Raw genomic sequence first — 20,829 nt, 5'->3', positions numbered from 1 at the left:
GATCAAAATAAAATGATGATACTGGGATTTGACGATTAATTAAGACAGCCTATGGAGAAAAGGGATTCTGTATGTATATATTAAGGGACAGGTTTGATGTATATTATATACTTATAGCTGATCTGTGACAAATCGGAAGTCAACTATTTTATTTTCATTTTTTGTTGTCGTATTGTTATGTTTTTTTGACTTTGTTTTGTTTGTTTTTGGAAAAATTTGAATAAAAATTATATATATATATAAAAAAAAGAACCACGTTTTTGCTTCTATGGATGTAAGGGAATGATGTCAGTTGTAAACGAAGTGTAAATAGGAAAAAAAGAGTGATAATTTCCTAAATGCAATACAACACCAACCACAACAAGATTCCTATGAGTGAGGCAGAAAACTCAGCATCCCACAACCAGTCAGGGTTCCTAACCAAAACTAAAAAAAATCCTGGCAGCCAGTCACCAAGGTCACAGAAATCCCCATGCAGCACAACCTGACTTCAGGGCTGCAGTTAGTGCAGAATGCTGCGGCACGATTGCTGACATGAATGAGAACCTATCAGCACATAATAGCTCTGGTCTGATATCTGCACTGATTGCTGATTTGCTTCCAGGCCAAGTTTAAGGCGGGCTTTCCATGTTATGGGTGACACATAGTACTTGTTCTGCTCTTGTAAGAAATCAGTCCTTTAGTGTGGCAGCACCTAAACTTTGGAATTCCCTGCCTATTGCCTTTAGGCAGGTGCTTTTTTTTTTTTTAGCACCTGCTAAAAACATTTTTGTTTAGGCAAGCCTATCCAAGCATGTAGAAGCTATTATGTTTTTTATCTGTTTTTAACTCATTGTTGGTTTTATTATTTTGAATGTTTTAAAATACCTGTCTTTAACTGTTTTTGGCAATAATTTTATTGTTTCAATTCCTTCTGTAAACCGCTTTGAGGTTTTTTACAATAAAGCAGTATATAAATGTTGTAAATAAAATACATAAATAAATTTTGGAGTCACTGTGGCCCTTGGTCTCTTTCCTTTTTTAGGAACAAAGGAATCTGCTTTACACCAACTACAGATGTGGTAGTATATCCTCAAAATCAGACTTAGTACCAGATTTTGACTGACTCCCACAGTCTGCTGTGTTTTTGGACCAGCACTGATTTCTTGCGGTGCGCTACGGCTGTAATCAGCATGGCTTTCCCCCCCAAATTTCCCCCCAATTTTACATAATTATCTTCATAATTGCAATTGCTATTATGCATTATTTTTCATGGATTTACATAAGAATTTCTGTTAAAAATTATGTAATTTTTTTTGCCACCAAAAAATAATAATGAAACAGCAGATCAAACCAGCAAGTGCAAAAGCAAGCAGGAACAAAAAATTGGCAGATTGGGATTGAATGACGGAGGAATACAAGTGGATTGGAACTAGGCAGCGAACCCCATCCCTAACACCAACACAGGCTGTTTGGTACCATCTAGCTCAGTACTGATGCCATGGACAAGCATTGGCTTTCCAGGATTCCAGACAATAGTCTTTTCATTAGATTGGATTTTAGACCTTTGAGTGCAAAGTATGCACCCTACCACTGAGGTACCACTGAGCCTGTTTTAAAAAAAATCTTTTAAAATTGTTATTTTCAATTTACAAATGAATGCACAGCATACCTAGGGTAGATCCACACTATTCATTTAAAGCACATTCAACACCCATTTGAAGGACATGAATCCCACCCCAGAATCATGGGAACTGTAGTTTGTTAAGAGTTGTGGGAACTATAACTGTGAGGGGGAAAGTACACTCCCATGATTCTTTGGGGGAAGTCGTGCTTTAAATGTGAGTTGGATGTGTTTTAAAGGTATTGTGTGGATCTACTTAATAAACTTTGCCTGCATGTAAATCATTTTAATTAATTTTTTAATTAATTGAACTACTTTGTAAATTACAAAGTTTACTAGGTGACCATGGGCTACTCACCATCTCTCAGCTTAATCTGCCTCTCAGAGTGAAAACAACTGAGGGGATCCATGACCACCCCAAGGAAGAAGGGCACAGTTAAAATGTAGAGGAAATAATAATGTACAACCATAGTGTGAAATCACATACTCATCGGGACATAGTATGAAGAAATATTTATATAAGGATGACTGTCAAATATGTTTATTATTTACACAACCTGTAAACATATTTATAGCATAATCCTATGCATGTTTACTCAGAAGCAAGTCCCAATGTATTCAAAGGGGCTTACTCAAATGGGGAAGCATGAAGAGGATTGCAACCTAAAGTCATAAGGAACTTCACTTACCCAACAGAAAATTCAGAATCATGCCACTTTAAGCTGTTTTGGAACTTATACTTGTTTTATACTTGTTTTATGGTTATTGGATTTTAAAAGGATTTATTTCTTCTTGTGAGCTGCCTTGGTTTCCAAACACCAACCCGACCTCACAGGGTTGTTAGAAAGACTCCATATGCACACACAATAAAATGTCAAAATACATACATTCCATGTAATAGTTTACTGTCAAAACCAGTTGGTCATTGCTGAACCTTTTTTTAAAAAAAAATAAAATAAAATCAGTATTAGTTTCCTAAAAATTAAAAGCAGTGACACCTAGGTATGGCCTGCATAATTGGTTTAAATAATAGGATTGGGGGGAGAGAAAGATTTACAACACAATCCTTTGCTATGTTCACTCACAAATCCCATTTATTTTATGCACAATCCTAACCATACTCAAAAGTAAGTCCTATTGAATTCAATAAGGTTAGCTCCCAGTATGTGGAATTAACATTGCAGCTTTACTCCCAGAAAAGTGAGTATAGCATTAAAGTTTTATATTGGAAAAGATTTCAAAATAGGCTATGAATTACACAAATAAACTGCCCAATTCAACAACCCAGAAAAATTTAAACTTATTTGTTTCCCTGTAATTAGAAAATTAACACATATTGTAATGGCATCATAAGCTGCATGTATTTGTTGTTATGTGCCTTCAAGTCGACTACGACTTACGGCGACCCTATGAATCAGCGACCTCCAAGAGTATCTGTCATGAACCACCCTTTTCAGATCTTGTATGGTGTCGTCTGCATATCTTAAATTACTGATATTTCTCCCTCCAATTTTCACACCTCCTTCATCTTGGGCCAATCCTGCTTTCCGTATGATATGTTCTGCATACAGATTAAACAAACAAAGTGATAAAATACACCCGTCTCACACCCTTTTCTATTGGGAACCAATCGGTTTTTCCATATTCTGTCCTTACAGACTCCTTACAGACTCTTGTCCAGAGTATAGGTTGCGCATCAAGACAATCAGATGCTGTGGTACCCCCATTTCTTTTAAAGCATTCCAGTTTTTCATTATCTACACAGTCAAAGGCTTTGTTGTAATCTATAAAGCACAGGGTGATTTTCTTCTGAAATTCTTTTACATTTCTGTTCAAAAATTATTTGAAAGATAAAATGTGTAATATGCTTTTTTTGCAAGTAATTAAATAACCCTGCATATACACTTTTATTATAATCATATGATAAACAATTGCCTACCAAAATCCTGCTGTGATTTCTCCTGTCCTGCACACAGAGAGAAAGGAACTTTTGCTACTGCTGAAAGCTATAAACGTACTCAGTTTATGAGATTTTCAAACATGCAGGAAAAGACAACATTTTTCTGGCCTTTCAATGGGTTCTAGCTATTGCCTGGAGGTCAACAAATCCCTTGTCAATCACAACCCTGACTTCACTTATTGGTTACAATCTGAAAGAGCAGGGTTAGAGCAGCCAGCTATGAGCTCATTTAACAGAAGTTGCAGGGCGTGGCTGCTGTTTTGGGGTATAGCTTTTGAACCAGACCACCTCATAACTTTTTTTTTTAAAGAAAGCTGAGAGTCCGGAGATTGGAGTGACTCATCCAGAAATCTGGAGAGGACTCCAAAAACCCAGAGTCTCCAGGCAAAAACCAGAGACCTTGCATTCCTAGTTCCCAGATGAATGTTGAGTAAATTAAACTTGAGAACAGATGCAAGAAAACTACATGCTATCTTGTCCCATTACTTTTAGTCATTATAATTAGAGAGAGAGAGAGAGAGAGAGAGAGAGAGAGAGAGGTTTGATACTTCTTCCTCTTAGTCACAGTAAACCTCCAGTATGGCCTGGTAATGGTTAAAGTGTAGCTATATAGAAGACTATAATTGATTTCCCGTGGGGTGGGGCAGGAACTGTACATGAAAGTGTAGAGTGGCAAGAAGGGGGAGAGTAAAAGCATGGTGTATTATGTGTGCTACAAACAAATCTAGGATTGGAACAAAGTTGAGTTGAAGCATTTCTGATGCGTATATATACTGCTAGTTGTATCCAGGCAGGGTCTAGGTCAATGAAAATAATAATAGGAGATCTTGGGGAAATGTTGGCAGGTTTTGGGCCAGGATTTGAATTAGCCTTTGGCTGCACATGCAACCCCTTCACTCCACCTTTCATGGCTCAAATAAAGAAGGAAGTGTTCCATTAAATACAGTTTTATGCTTCAACTTCAGACAATGGCTAATATTCTGGCTTCTCCTGAAACTGTGTTAACCGTAGTTCCCTGGTTCAGATGAAACAGGAAACTATAGTTAATAGTTAATGGATGCCTTCCTAGTTAGCTCATGCAAAGAAACAAGGAAAGGGGCTGTGAGCAGAGTCAAAACACTAGTTCATAAAATGGATTATTAACCTGATGTATGATTTTCTGAGCACAGTCATAGAGAGAAATAGCCTAGAATGACAGTGATATATTTTACTTCTTTTAAGCAAGACTCATAAAGCTAGTATCTCTGCTGCTAATCAAATATTATTATGCTGGCTTAGAAATTGCAATATGTTAAGATAATCAGATGCTTGCTTCATTATACATCTTTGCCTTTGAAATTTATATAAATAAAGCCATGCTATGCTAGTTACAACTAAAGTATGATAAAAAACCTTTTTATCTTTTGATTCATTTTAGTCAAGTCTCTGTCCTTATGTTAAATCAAAAGATTTATAATCATGGTTCACCTTTATTTGCAGTAACTCCTGTTTAACTGATAGTGAAGATAATTGCTTAAGTCCACAGATCTTACTGTGTTAGTGAAGGGTGCTGCTGCTGTGTTTTCCACCCACCTGGGTCCTCTTGAAAACCATCTGAAAACCAACTCCTGAGGGTCAACAGACCCTTGTAGTAGGCCCCTTTAAATCAAATGTAAGTCTATATAGTTAGAGTGCTTTGCTCCTTTCAAAGTTGAAATAAAATGTACTTTGAAAAGGCAAGCATTCCTGTACCCATTTTCCCCCTCCGGGAAGTCTGGATGTTCAGCCAGATTGTAGCTCTTAAATCAACAAGACTAAATTTGATTGTAAACACCTAAAGAGACTGGGAAAACACTTTATTAGGATTCTCCAGGTGTTTAGAAGTAACCTTACTTAAGAATTGATAGAGATCTGTGAGAAAGTCTGAGAACTGTATGTGAGAAATGTCTGAGAAAGGACTGTGAAAGTGGAAAGGTGATGTAATTTCAGATTGGATTATCTAGATGACAGACTATAAAAGAGAGATCATAAATGCATTTTTTATCAGTTGTCATGGACTGGCCATATGCTGCTGCCAGTTTGCCTAATCGCTGACTCTTATTTCGAGGTTCATCTGAGCCCCCGTGGGTGAGATTTAAATTGTCATTCTTTTTTATCTATGTGTTAAGATATTTGGACTGTATAAGCATATTATGTGATATTCTTAACACATACATTGTATTACTTAATAACTTTTGGTTTTGTGTTGTATTATTAATCCTGATTTATTAATTTACTAGTTATGGCCAGTATGTATGCTCATATATATTCATATAGAAATGTGTAGTCAGTAAAAAGTATAACCTCCTTCTGCTGTGGAACCCTGTTCGTTTTTACCCTGATTTATCCCCAGTCCTGAGATAAGTCTCTGGTGGGAGTTTCCTCTTTAAGTCTGCCAGTTTAGATATATTGCTGGGGCAATGACACAAGCCTAGGTGAGTGCGGTTGCTACATACAAGAACTCTGAAAAGCTCTAGGCTTCAGGGAAAAGTGAAGAACACTTAAATCTGTACATAAGAGTTAATTCAAACTATTTCACACTCCAGAGCAGGTTTTTTGGGGGTGGCAGTGTTAGGAATATTTTATCCCCTAGACCCCAAAAGTTGTCAAGAGTTGTCAAGAAACCTACATTATTGCCAGAACTAATGCCGCAATGGATCCTGGAACTTAGAGAGGGTGGGAGGGACATACAACTCTAAGTTTCGTTTTTCTCTCGTGAGAAGAAACACTCAAAGGCGCCTCTCAGACTATAATATCTCTGTAAAAATGAGATAAAATGTATCCCCTCTAGATGTTGTTATTTCTCTCTGTCTTAAATCACTATACACATCCTGGAACATTGTAGCTAATTCAGCACAAAGCAAGAAATATTCTCAAAACATCCTACTAGAATTGTATCTATAAGATTTACGTCATACTGCTGAGTGAGTAAATTTCACAGGCACACAGTAACATCTTTATCTCTTTTGGTGTCAATCTGCTCCTTTCCCTCGCCTTTTCTTAGTTCGTATCTCAAAATAAGTTTCCTTTGATTGACAAGTTCTTTATCAATCTCTCGCTTTTTAAGAATCACAAGAAATGTAACAAGGATAAACAGATGCGCTTGCTTATCTTTTTAAGACTGTAATACTGTATTCCCTTTGTTATAATACTCTACCTTCTTTTGCTTTATGAAAACCTATATAAATGATGCTTTAACTAATAAACGACGCTCTCTGCCCTGACAGACTCCTGTCTGTGCAGATCAGAGATCCCTCTTGATCAAGAAGTTTGTGTGTGTTGCTTTATGTTTGGTATCTGGCTGAACCACTAACAGGTAAATTAAATTGCAAAAGCTTGCACTCCTATTCAGGGCTAAGGGGTGCGTTAGCTCACCCTTTGGGGAAGGGGAGGGAATTTGAACCCAACAGCAGGAAGGAGCTATATGTAAATCTGTGAGCAGAAGGGAGGTTTTTTGCTGGTGCAGTGGGATCTTAAACCTAAGCTAGTTTTCTCAAATCAGCTACTAATAAGCAATATTTTCTGAACTACAGGACCGAAAGCTGACAAAAGTGGAACGGCAAAGATTTAAAGAGGAAGCAGAGATGCTGAAAGGTCTTCAGCATCCGAACATTGTTAGGTTTTATGACTTTTGGGAATCCTGTTTAAAAGGAAAGAAGTGTATTGTGCTGGTCACAGAACTGATGACTTCTGGAACCCTGAAAACGTAAGTATTAAGCAAATCACAAAGTACATAGTTAACTAGAAAATGAATTTGGACAAATCACTTGCTTCATTTGAAAAGATTCCATTATCATGAATTGTCTTCTTTCCTTTTAATAGCTTGTCTGTCTGCCTGCCTTTGATCTTAATTGAGCTGAAGATAGAATTTTCCTGCCTTTCTGTCCTGGTCTGTTTTGTTATGTAACTGCTAGCATTTCCCCCCTTACTTTCTCTTCCTTTCTGTTTTACACATGACTCTGAATTTATAAGTTTATCTTTCATACAGTTTATTATTAAGCCACAATAAAACAATTTTCCACTAATGAGAGAGGAGGGAAAGAAGCATTTGGATCATTGAAAACAAACTGATGTGTCTTGCTAATCTGAATGATACTAATTAATGGTTTATGGTGCTGATAATCATGTTCAGCTTCATGATGACATTAGAAGAAACACTTTTCACTACTCAGGAGTACACTGTATATTTTACCCTGCTAAATGAACATATTGCAGACATCACTCCATATGTAATATAACAGCACTAATTCTTAATTACTTTTTTTTGAGTTGACATCAAACATGAAATCAGTACATTTATAGCATAGACTTTTGCCATATACTAGCACCAAATGCATAGATTTGCAAACATTTTCTGTAAAATAATTCCTTTGCCCGCCGATCTAGCAGTATGCGTTGTTGTTGTTATGTGCCTTCAAGTCGATTACGACTTATGGCTACCCTATGAATGAGTGACCTCCAAGAGCATCTGTCATGAACCACCCTGCTCAGATCTTGTAAATTCAGGTCTGTGGCTTCCTTTATGGAATCAATCCATCTTTTGTTTGGCGTCCCTCTTTTTCTACTCCCTTCTGTTTTTCCCAGCATTATGGTCTTTTCTAGTGAATCATGTCTTCTCATTATCTGTCCAAAGTATGATAACCTTAGTTTCATCATTTTAGCTTCTAGTGACAGTTCTGGTTTAATTTGTTCAAACACCCAACTATTTGTCTTTTTCGCAGTCCATGGTATGTGCAAAGCTCTCCTCCAGCACCACATTTCAAATGAGTTCATTTTTCTCTTATCTGCCTTTTTCACTGTCCAACTTTCACATCCATACATAGAGATTGGGAATACCATGGTCTGAACGATCCTGACTTTGGTGTTCAGTGATACATCTTTGCACTTGAGGACCTTTTCTAGTTCTCTCATAGCTGCCCTCCCCAGTCCTAGCCTTCTTCTGATTTCTTGACTATTGTCTCCATTTTGGTTAATGACTGTGCCGAGGTATTGATGACAAGTTCAATGTCCTTACTGTCAACTGTAAAGTTTCATAAATCTTCTGTTGTCATTACTTTAGTCTTTTTGACGTTCAGCTGTAGTCCTGTTTTTGTGCTTTCCTCTTTAACTTTCGTCAGCATTCGTTTCAAATCATTACTGGTTTCTACTAATAGTATGGTGTCGTCTGCATATCTTAAATTATTGATATTTCTCCCTCCAATTTTCACACCTCCTTCACCTTGGTCCAATCCTACTTTCCATATGATATGTTCCGCGTACAGATTAAACAAACAAAGTGATAAAATACACCCGTCTCATACCCTTTTCTATTGGGAACCAATTGGTTTCTCCATATTCTGTCCTTACAGTGGCCTCTTGTCCAGAGTATAGGTTGCGCATCAAGACAATCAGATGCTGTGGTACCCCCATTTCTTTTAAAGCATTCCATAGTTTTTCATGATCTACACAGTGAAAGGCTTTGCTGTAATCTATAAAGCACAGGGTAATTTTCTTCTGAAATTCTTTGCTCTGTTCCATTATCCAACATATGTTTGTGATATGATCTCTGGTGCCTCTTCCCTTTCTAAATCCAGCTTGGACATCTGGCATTTCTCGCTCCATATATGGTAAGAGCCTTTGTTGTAGAATATTGAGCAGTACTTTACTTGCTTGGGATATTAAGGCAATAGTTCGATAATTACTGCATTCCCTGGGATCCCCTTTCTTTGGAATTGAGATATATATTGAACACTTCCGGTCTGTGGGCCATTGTTTAGTTTTTCATATTTCTTGATGGATTTTTGTCAAAGTTTGGACACATTCAGTCTCAGTAGCTTGTAGCAACTCTGTTGATACTTGCATCTCTTTTATAGAGTTCTTCAATGTATTGCTTCCATCTTCCTTTTATTTCATCTCGGTCAGTCAGTGTGTTCCCCTGTTGATTATTCAACAACCCTACTCGTGGTTTAAATTTCCCTGTGATTTCTCTGATCTTTTGGAATAAGGCTCTCGTTCTACGCTTTTTTGTTGCCATCTTCTGTTTCTATACAATAACTGTTGTAATAGTTCTCTTTGTCCCTATGTACTAGTCGCTGTATTGTTGCATTTAGGATTCCGACCGTGTTTCTATATCCTTTTGCTTTTCCTTTCCTTCTCTTGTTAACTATTTTAAGCGTTTATTCAGTCATCCATTGAGGTTTTTCTCTCTTTTTAACTAGAGGTATTGTCTTTTTGCATTCTTCCCTGATAATGTCTCTGACTTCAGTCCATAGTTCTTCTGGTTCTCTGTCAACTAAGTTTAAAGCCTCAAATCTGTTCCTTATTTGATCTTTATATTCTTCTGGGATGTTATTTAAATTGTATTTGTATATTTGTTTTTAATGTTTTTAATTGTTGTAGACCGCCCAGAGAGCTTCGGCTATGAGGCGGTATACAAATGCAATCAATCAATCAATCATTAATGATTGCATCATTGTTCTTCTTTACTCTGATTTTCGGTTTACTCTGATTTTCAATACGACCAGTTCATGATCTGTACCGCAGTCTGCTCCTGGTTTTATTTTGCAGAAAGTATGGAACTTCATCTTCTGTTCCCAATTATATAATCAATTTGATTCTTATATTGACCATCTGGTGATGTCCATGTGTACAGTTATCTTTTCGGTTGCTGAAAATATGTGTTTGCAAGAAACAAATTATTGGCTTCACAGAATTCGATAAGTCTTTCTCCTGCTTCATTTCTGTCTCCTAAGCCCCATTTCCCCACAATTCCTAGTTCTTCTCTGGTCCCTACTTTTGCATTCCAATCCCCCATGATTGTTATCATATCTTGTTTTGTTGTTGCAGTATGCATACAGGGTCTCAAATGAATAAATGAGCTCTTCCTGAACAGGGAGCCCCATAGAATTTGAATACATGGTTTTAGGCTCTGAGTGGACTAATTTAGTGTTGATCATCTGTGGTATGACTTCCATCTTGTACCTATGAGTTAACTTTTACGCACAGCAGTTTTTACCAAATGAAGTTATACAAACTTATAAAAGGTTTAAATTTAACTGTTACTTTGTTCTCTGAAATTATTTATTAAATTTATATACCGCCCTTCCTCGCAGAAGGAGGAATAATGCAATTTTTATTTAATATGTTTTTATTCCAGTTATTTGAAGAGATTTAAAGTGATGAAACCAAAAGTCCTTCGAAGCTGGTGCCGGCAAATCCTGAAAGGTCTCCTTTTTCTGCACACTAGAACTCCACCAATCATTCACAGAGACTTAAAATGTGACAATATTTTTATAACTGGACCAACTGGATCTGTGAAGATAGGAGACTTAGGTCTGGCAACTCTCAAAAGAGCTTCATTTGCTAAAAGTGTAATAGGTAAGTCAATTTTCATTAGTATTTGTCCTTTCCTGTTTTATAAGTAATGTATTTCCATTTAAAATTGTTATAACATGGACAAGCAACAACAGACCCTCAAATATCAAATAAACCAGTTTTTATTATTTCTGTGTAAATTATGTTGGAGTGCTAAATACTTGTTTTACAACTACTTAAAAATTATCTTTATACTGTAATTTCATAGCCCTTAGTTTTGCATCCTTTTGGATAAAATTAATCAATAAATAATTTTATTTGTTTTTAAGGAACTCAGTCTTAGTGTCGACTTAATTTAGTCATAATTTATTCACATTATATTTTTATTTAACGTAATTGATTCCACTGCACAAGTAAGTCCAGCTGACTTCATTGAGACTTACCCACAGCTAAGTGAGAATTGGTTTTAGTCTTAATGCATCATAACCAAATCACAGCACATCTCTGCACTTTATCCATACTGAAACAATGATCATATCTTTTCTCACACTTAAGATTTTTGGGAATAGAAAGATTTCAATTCTCTGACCTCTTCAGAAAGCTTACTATTCAGTATATGGTATCATTGTTCTGTCTTTCCTACTGCAGCCAGCATAGCAATAATCATTATACTCATGGCCCCTGATTCAACTAACTCTGGAACTCCTTGCCAAGGGAGGCTGGGTAGTGTCATCTCTTATTAACGTCTGGTGGGAGGAAAAAAACATTTTATTTAGACAAGACATGGCCCTTAAGCTGATCTGTAATTTATTGTAATTGGTTTTAACTGGTTGTTTTCTACTGATTTTATTGATTCTTTATGTGCCACGTGTTTGGTGATGCTGCTACAACTTGGAATTGGTCAGTTTGTAGGTCAATTCTGTTAGGTTTATAAATGTCCAGATGTGTGCCGAGCCCAGTTCTGTATCTAACAAACTTAAATAAGGTGGTCATTGGTGCCCATTGCAGTAGAGAGCATGGCCGCTCATGGTAGGCAGAGCCAGAGGTAACAATAGGTGAAGCTAATTGTATTTGGCACTACGACAAAACAATTCCCAAAACACATTTCATAGAAGACAAACTGATGAGATTTGGAGACAAGCAACTTGCCCAAGAAACTGAGTACAGACCAGTCTTATGCACACTTATATAGAACTAAGCTCCAATGGATTCAGTGGAACTTATTTCTGAGTAGACCTGCATAGAATTGAAGCATTCAATATACATTCCAATTCCAAAGAAAGAGGATCCCAGGGAATGCAGTAATTATCAAACTCTTGCCTCAATATCCCATGCAAGTAAAGTAATGCTCAAGATTCTACAGTAAAGCCTGTTACCATATATGGAGCAAGAAGTGCCAGATGTCCAAGCTGGATTTAGAAAGGAAAGAGGTTCCAGAGATCATATCGCAAACATACTTTGGATAATGGAACGGAGCAGGAATTTCAGAAGAAGATTACCCTGTGCTTTATAGATTACAGCAAAGCCTTTGACTGTGTAGATCATGAAAAATTATGGAATGCTTTAAAAGCAATGGGGGTGCCACTGCATCAGATTGTCCTAATGCACAACCTATACACTGGACAAGAGGCTACTATAAGGACAGAATATGGAGAAACCAGTTGGTTCCCCATCGGAAAGGGTGTGAGACAGGGGTGTATTTTAACATCGTATTTCTTTAATCTATATGCAGAACATATCATATGGAAAGCGGGATTGGACCAAGATGGAGATGTGAAAATTGAAGGGAGAAATATCAGTAATTTAAGATATGCAGATGATACCATACGACTAGCAGAAACCAGTAATTATTTGAACTGAATGCTGATGAAAGTTAAAGAGGAAAGCACAAAAGCAAGACTACAGCTCAACACCAAGAAGACTAAAGTAATGACAACAGAAGATTTAAGTAACTTCAAAGTTGACAATTAGGACATTGAACTTGTCAAGGATTATCAATACCTTGGTGCAGTCATTAGCCAAAATGGAGACAATAGTGAAGAAATCAGAAGAAGGCTAGGACTGGGGAGAAACCAAAAAAGGGTTCAAAGACCAAGATGCTGGAAAATAGGAACTTTTATTATAGATAAAACCCAACACGTTTCAGCCTGTTATCTGCAGGCTTTCAGGCTTTCATAGCTTGCAGGCTATGGTAAATCAAACAAAAGGGACAAGTTAACTCTACACACATATAAAATCATACACACATACATAGTACATATAAGTCTTTAGGACAATCTGATACTCACATAATGGCTTATAAGATTATAAGACCAGCAAATCGCTTTCTGTACTGTGTCAAAATCAAATGTCTCAATGAGTAATGCAATTGGATTATCTGTATATATACACAAGCAGTCCAAAGCGAAGTACAGGTGAATACAGTAATGTTCCCTGTAGCATGAGGAACGGCTAACACCTGGATACAAGAAACAAATGAGGGACTAAGGGAAATTTTTGAAATTTACAGTAGGGAGAGAAGCTCAAAATCTTCATTTAACCCACTAGGGGTCATTGTTTTTAAAGTTAAAATCCAAGATAACTCTTTTCTTAATAGGATATCTTCATTCTCTCCGTACACCTTCTCCAAAACCCAGAATCTTAGATCGGCTATGGAATGTGGGCATTGGCTATAGTGATCCACTAGAGGGGCTCCCATCCTTTTATTCCTTAAGTTGCTAAGATGCTCTCCTATGCATTTTTTAATCATTCTTGAAGTCTGACCCACATACATTTTTGAGCAGCCACACTGTATCATGTAAATGACACTTGAAGTGTTGCAAGTTGAAAAGTGATTCCGAGTGTGTTTTTTGTGATTGACTGGATTGGTGAATTCCATCATTTTGCAAGTGTATCTACAGAAAACACAGTGACCACAGGAGTGGTATGTGGGTGGATCTAGTGGATCACTATAGCCAATGCCCATATTCCATAGCCGATCTAAGATTTTGGGTTTTGGAGAAGGAATTTCAGAAGAAATCACCCTGCGCTTTACAGGTTACAGCAAAGACTTTGACTGTGTAGATGATGAAAAACGATGAAATGCTTTAAAAGAAATGGGGGTGCCACTTTAAAGTTGACAATGAAGACATTGAACTTGTCAAGGATTATCAATACCTCGGCACAGTCTTTAACCAAAATGGAGACAATAGTAAAAAAATCAGAAGGAGGCTAGGACTGGGGAGGGCAGCTATGAGAGAACTAGAAAAGGTCCTCAAATGCAAAGACGTATCATTGAACACCAAAGTCAGGATCATTCAGACCATGGTATTCCTGATCTCTACGTATGGATGTGAAAGTTGGACAGTGAAAAAAGCAGATAAGAGAAAAATCAACTCATTTGAAATGTGGTGTTGGAGGAGAGCTTTGTGCATACCACGGACAGCGAAAAAGACAAATAATTGAGTGTTAGAACAAATTAAACCAGAACTATCACTAGAAGCTAAAATGATGAAACTGAGGTTATCATATTTTGGACACATAACGAGAAGACATGATTCACTAGAAAAGACAATAATGCTGGGGAAAACAGAAGGGAGTAGAAAAAGAAGAAGGCCAAACAAGAGATGGATTGATTCCATAAAGGAAGCCACAGGCCTGAACTTACAAGATCTGAGCAGGGTGGTTTACAACAGATGCTATTGGAGGTCACTGATTCATGGGGTCACCATAAGTTGAAATCGACTTGAAGGCATATAACAACAAATACCTCTCCTTCCCAAGAAAACAGAACTCTTGCACTTTAGCTCTGTAGAAGAGGGCACTTCAGCAGGGACAGTATACATGGGAAGCCAGGATAATGGTAGCATAAGAGTAGGAATGCTTAAGTTCTACGTAATTCACTGGAACTGCATTTGGAATCCTACACACACTTCAAAGATCCCGTTGAACACAGAAGGATTTCTGACCTGAATAAATATACATGGGATCACGTTACATATTGCAAGTTCTCATTGATTTCAGTATAATTTCAATGGAATTTAAGCACATCCAACTTTTATTGAATTGCAGCTGTGCTGACAATGCATGATATTCATACCCAGGAGATACTTCTTTATGCAGACAACAACCTATTCAAAAAGTAAAGCCAAATCCTTCTCCCAGAATGCATATGTAAACACACATTACATTTTCTTCTGAAATCCAAAACAGAAACACCAGGATATATTAATCAAGTAGATTCAGTTTCACTAGTAGGCAACATACATAGATACGCCAACCTAAGAAATTTAACAAAAATTGACAGTTACAAAAATGCTTAATGAAAGGTCAAAAATTCCTGTTTTTACATGAAGAGAGAGAGAGAGAGAGAACAACCTTTCCAAATCCCTCTTCCTTCCCTCTTAATATTCCTCAAAGTCTTTTAGGAAATAAAATTTTATTTTATGAAACAACTCATCCTGCCCTTCACTTTTTTCTTTTCATATTAAAACTTGTTTGGGGAGTTTGAGACATGAATAGATTTATATTTTATGACAGTTATGTATACTTTTTGCATACATACAGATGGGCAGGGGAGGAGGAGGTTTTAATGTAAGTTCTGACACCATCTTAACTATGTGTTGTTTTTTTTTTTTTTTCAATAATTTTTATTCAAATTTTCATAAAACATACAAGACGAAATCATAAAACATTCAAAGACAAAAAACAAAATCAAAAATAGTTAAACAAAAAAAAAAATAAAAAATAAAAATAAAAATAAAAAATAAAGAGTAAAATATTGACTTCCCATTTGTCAAAGATCAGATCAGTTATAAGTCTATAATATATAACAATCCTGTCTCTTAAGTCATATTATAAAATCACTTTCCTCCAATAGTTATCTTACTTAATCATCAAATCTCATAAACATTACTTTATTCTTTCCACAAAAAGTCAAAGAGAGGTTTCAATTCTTTAAGAAATATATCTATCAATTTTTTTTTTCCAGATAAGCATATCGATTAATCCATCTCATTACTAATTATGATAATCTTATTGTCATAACCATAGTCAAAATAAACATTTCAATTAATCCATCACATCAGAATCTGTTAGGTTCAGTAATTTCAGTAGCCATTGTTCTATTATCCCTATTAGTTCCATTTTCCATCTTCCATCTTCAGTAGTCTTGTTAAGTCCAGTAATTTCAGTATCCAATCTTCCATTATCAGTATTCCATAATAATCTTGCTGTCAAAGCCATAGTCATATAGTAAGAGTCTGATGGGAATTACCTCTATCCCAAATATTTTCTTGCCATCCATTCTGAATAGGTTGCTGAAATACTGCTGTAAAATCATATCTCTGTTCTTTTTTTCAAAATACACTGGGTCATCTCTTGAAAGTTTTTCCATTGTCACATGGCTGCAGTTAATTCCATAGATTTTCTCTATATTGGGCTCCATCACATCATTCCAGTCCAGAAGATTATCCATGCCATTGATAACTTTATCTCTAGAATCTTCATTAATTTCTTCAGAGATAACATTGAGTTCCAAACAATAGATTTTATTTCTAAAGTCCATAGACTCCAAATCTTTTTCCTGTTCCACGTTTGTTCCAATCTCCGGGGTCTCCTCTCTCACAGGGACCCCTGTTCCAGTCTCCAGGGTCTCCTCTCTCACAGGGACCCCTGTTCCAGTCTCCAGGGTCTCCTCTCTCACAAGGACCCCTATGTCTTTAATCTCCTGTGTCTCCAAACAATAGATTTTATTTCTAAAGTCCATAGACTCCAAATCTTTTTCCTGTTCCACGTTTGTTCCAATCTCCGGGGTCTCCTCTCTCACAGGGACCCCTTCCAGGGTCACCTCTCTCACAGGGACCCCTATATCTTTAATCTCCTGCGTCATTTTACTCAATTCAATTTTCAGCTCCTTACAACCCTGTCGCAGGTTTTGTTTCGTTATCTCAATCTCATCCATTATTTTCTGAAACATAGTTATTTCCAGATTCTCAGCCACTTTCTTAATTGCCATTTTAAAAGAAAAATATAGGAAAACCACTTCTTATTTCAGCAACAATTGGGTTAATACTCCAAACTTGGTGACATCACAGTATAAACAGAGCAGACAGCCTTATCTCTCCATAGTTAAGTAAACAAAATGCAGTTCCCAGGATCGAAACAATTAATGGCAGTCGTCAGGAAACAGATTCGTCAAAATAAAATAGACCAAAAAGAGAGTAGTCTCAGACAATATAATATTCTTCAAAATAAAAATCTGGAATAGAAATCCCTCTTCTGTGTATATCTTTAGAATGCAAATCCAGGACAGCTTTTTGCAACAAAAACAGAGATAAGCTATTAATTAGTGCGTAGCAGAGAGAAGTTATGGCTCCCCAGTGAGATGTCAAAAACCGATCAATCTGGCAAATCTCTTTTAAACAGCAACAATTTAAGTCAAGTAAAAGAAAAATATAGAAAGAAGGGTGCTTGCCTGTTAGTGCGTTCTCTCTTAGAAGATAAGATGAACGTTCGCTTTATCAGATAGAGCTTGCTGTTGAAAATCCGTCCCACCTTCGTCGGCTGGACCTCGTCCCATAAATTAATGAGATCTGGTCGTCCCAACAAAAATAGGCTTTGAGGTTAATCTCTTCGTTTCTCCCTACCCGGGAGAAGTTTAATCAGTCAAAAAAAAAGAAAAAACTGACTGATATATCTGAATAAGCTTCTTTTGAGGCAGGAGCCCGTCTCAAAAGCAGGCACAGGCTAAGTCACCCTTCCCGGAAGTCCTTAACTATGTGTTGTAAATGGCTATGTTATAATATCGATCCCACTTGTGGACCAGGAGAAGCTTGCCCCCCTCACAATATGGGATAACTGAGGGAGCATTCTTGCTCACCCCTCTCAGGGCTCATTCACACTGGAGTTGAACTCTGTTTTAAAGACGAAGCTTTTTCCATCGCAATGGGAGTTTAAAGATCATACTTCCTACCTTCCAATTGCTGTTTTCCGTTCATACTGAAGACAAAGTCAATCACACAGCTTCCTATTGACCACGCCCTTTTAAGTTCAGCCTTGGCAACTGAGCATGCTCAATTTGTTCCAGAGCAAGTTTCATAAAAAAAAAGAAAAAATCTTCAAGTTTGATTATTTGTATTTTCAGATTCCAACAGGAATACAGATATTTATTTGAACAATGTTATCCTGTTTTGTACAAGTTAGGGGGGAAAGAAAAAAAAAAGCACAGTTTGCAGCAGGCTTGCAGAACGGGAGCCAGCAGGAAATGACATAACAAAGGGGGGAGGAGGGAATGGGCATGGACTCACAAAAGCATCAGAGCTAAGCGTCTATAAGCCCCCAGAGATATGAAGTACAGACAGTTTTTCCTTCCCTTTTTGGATTAAACTTGGATTTATTTGCTGTGGATTAAAAGCTGAAAGCACTGGGATGCCTTCCCTTTGCCTCCTGCAGCATGTGATTGCTGTGAATTAAACGGGCATGCATGTTAAATCGCCATGTGAACTGGCCCTCAGAGTCCCATCCTGAGGCCAGATCATTCTAGGATACAGAGGACTTGGGTGACCAGTGCACTGATTCAGTACCCTTACAAGTTAGTTTTCTAAGCCAAACTCTTTTTCTTTGTGTTCAGGTACTCCAGAATTTATGGCTCCAGAAATGTATGAAGAGCACTATGATGAATCAGTGGATGTATATGCTTTTGGAATGTGTATGTTGGAAATGGCTACCTCAGAATATCCGTATTCAGAATGCCAGAATGCTGCTCAAATTTACAGGAAAGTAACCTGTGTAAGTGGCTTTATAATATGGACATTTTATCCTCTAATTTGTGGTGTGTTTTTGATTGTTAATTGACATTCTTGTATAATACAAAAAAACCTCTTAAAAGTAATTTTATTTAATCCCATATTATTGCTGAAATTTTCAGTGTCTTGTTAACATTTTCATATTTTGTTATGTGCCTTCTAGTTGATTATGACTTATGGTGACCGTGACCCTATGAATCAGCTACCTCCAATAGCATCTGTCATGAACTTCCCTGTTCAGATCTTGTAAGTTCAGGTCTGTAGCTTCCTTTATGGATAGGGTTGCCATATTGCCCGGTTAGCCGGGTTTTACCTGGAATCTTTCCATGCCACCTGGCGCCCACTTAGCCCATTAGGTGGCCCGGATTCTCAGCTTTAATTTTTTAAAAAATTAAGTTTCTCGCGATATACATCAAAATGTCAGCTGCCCCTCCCCCAACTGTTAAATCTTTTTTTTAACAAATCTGTACTGTATAGCACTTTGTAGCTCTAACCCTGCCCATTCAGGATTGCAGCCAATAAGTGAAGCCAGGGTTGTGTTTGGTTGATCTGAGGCAGTGTCTAGAAAACCTCATTGCAATGCCAGAAAATGGTGGTTTCCCCCCGTTTATCTGAAAATCTCATAAATTGGGTAAGTATATACATTTCAGGTTTTTTCCCTCTTGTGTGCAGGAGTCAGATTCTGGGCAGTGTTTTGAAAACCTTCCCAATACTTGCTTTTGTGGGGGTAAAAGCAATGCTAATCCCATATGCCCAGAGTAAATCCCATTGAATTCAGTAGGACTTACTTTTGAGTAGACATGGTTATGAATGTGCTGTAAATTAATGGGACTGTTGAGTGAATGTAAAAAGAATTGTGTTTGTGTTCTAAATCTTTCTTTCACTCTCCAATCCTATTTTAAAGCAATTAGGCAGGGCTTACTTGGGTATTACAGTTTTTATTATGTAGGAAACTAATACTGATTTTTTAAAAATTAATACTGATTTTTCTGCAATGACCAACTGGTTTGACAATAAGCTGTTTATTATATGGGCTGTATGTGTTCATACATCTGCAGAGAGAGAGAGAGAGAGAGAGTAGTCTTTCCAACAACTCTGTGAGGTAGGGTTGGTGATTGGAAACCAAGGCAACTCACAATAAGAAATAAATCCCTTTAAAATCCAATAACCATAAAGCAAGAATAAACAGTTGGAAAACAGCCTAAAGAGGCATGATTCTGAATTTTGGGTTGGGTGAATGAAGTTTATTTATTTATTTTTATTATTTGATTTATATCCTGCCCTTCCTCTCAGTAGGAGCCCAGGGCGAAAAAAAAAGCACTAAAAACACTTTAAAAATCATACAAACAGACTTTAAAATATATTAAAACAAAATATCTTTTAAAACATTTTTAAAGGCTTTAAAAACATTTTTTTTTAAAAAGAAAAGGTTTAAAAACATATTAAAAAGCAATTCCAACAGACTCAGACTGGGATAAGGTCTCAACTTAAAAGGCTTGTTGAAAGAACAAGTTCCTTATCACTTGAGGCTGTAGTTCTCTGCACACTTCCCAGTTTGAGTAAGCCCCATTGAATACATTGGGATTTGCTTCTGAGTAAACAAACATCGGATTGCACTATAAATACCTTTACAGATTGTGTAATTAATAAACATATTTGATAGTCATGTTTATATAAATATTTCTTCATACTGTGTCCCAATAAGTATTTGATTTCACACTATGGTTGTAAATGATTTTTTCCTCTACATTTTAAGTGTGCCCTTCTTCCTGGGGGTGGTCATGGTTCTCTGTTGTTTTCAGTGGTTCCATGTGCTCAGGTCAACTCCCTTAAACCCATTGATGATACACCTTGTCGGCTGCATGACAGTTTGTTTCTTGCCCAATAGTGGTAAAAGAGAATTCACATATTTGGAAGTGCGGCTACAACTGTTGTTCCCAAGCTGCTGCCTATGAAAGTAGACCAAACCATGTGTGTTTTCTCTCTGTCCATTATTGCTCACTCTAATTGGGTTGGCTGTCAAAGTGAGTTTATAGCAGCCCACAGGGTAGACAGAAAAGGTAGAGAATCTTCTTACTCTTACTCATTTCTCAGACCTCTTTCTGAAGAGTCAAATCTCTTAAGAATTTTGGAGCAGCCATGTTAAAAGATAGGGGCAGGGCACTGCAGGC

The 20,829-nt window shown here is 37.0% G+C and overlaps 1 protein-coding gene across 8 annotated transcripts in view; it reads left to right on the top strand.

Annotated features, from left to right (window-relative positions):
• WNK2 (WNK lysine deficient protein kinase 2) overlaps positions 1-20,829 on the top strand; it is a 225,428-nt gene that overhangs the window by 61,536 nt on the left and 143,063 nt on the right. For all 8 annotated transcript variants that reach the window (XM_061618185.1, XM_061618184.1, XM_061618182.1 and 5 more), the window contains exons 3-5: positions 7,115-7,287; positions 10,717-10,937; positions 18,484-18,641. In XM_061618185.1, the coding sequence (XP_061474169.1) occupies positions 7,115-7,287; positions 10,717-10,937; positions 18,484-18,641 (552 nt within the window). The remainder of the gene's footprint in view (positions 1-7,114; positions 7,288-10,716; positions 10,938-18,483; positions 18,642-20,829) is intronic.

This window comes from Rhineura floridana, chromosome 3, assembly GCF_030035675.1.
Source record: "Rhineura floridana isolate rRhiFlo1 chromosome 3, rRhiFlo1.hap2, whole genome shotgun sequence".
Classification (NCBI taxonomy): Eukaryota; Metazoa; Chordata; class Lepidosauria; order Squamata; family Rhineuridae; genus Rhineura; species Rhineura floridana.
Note: the sequence above shows the minus strand (reverse complement) of the source record. Positions and strands in the feature narration are given on the sequence as shown.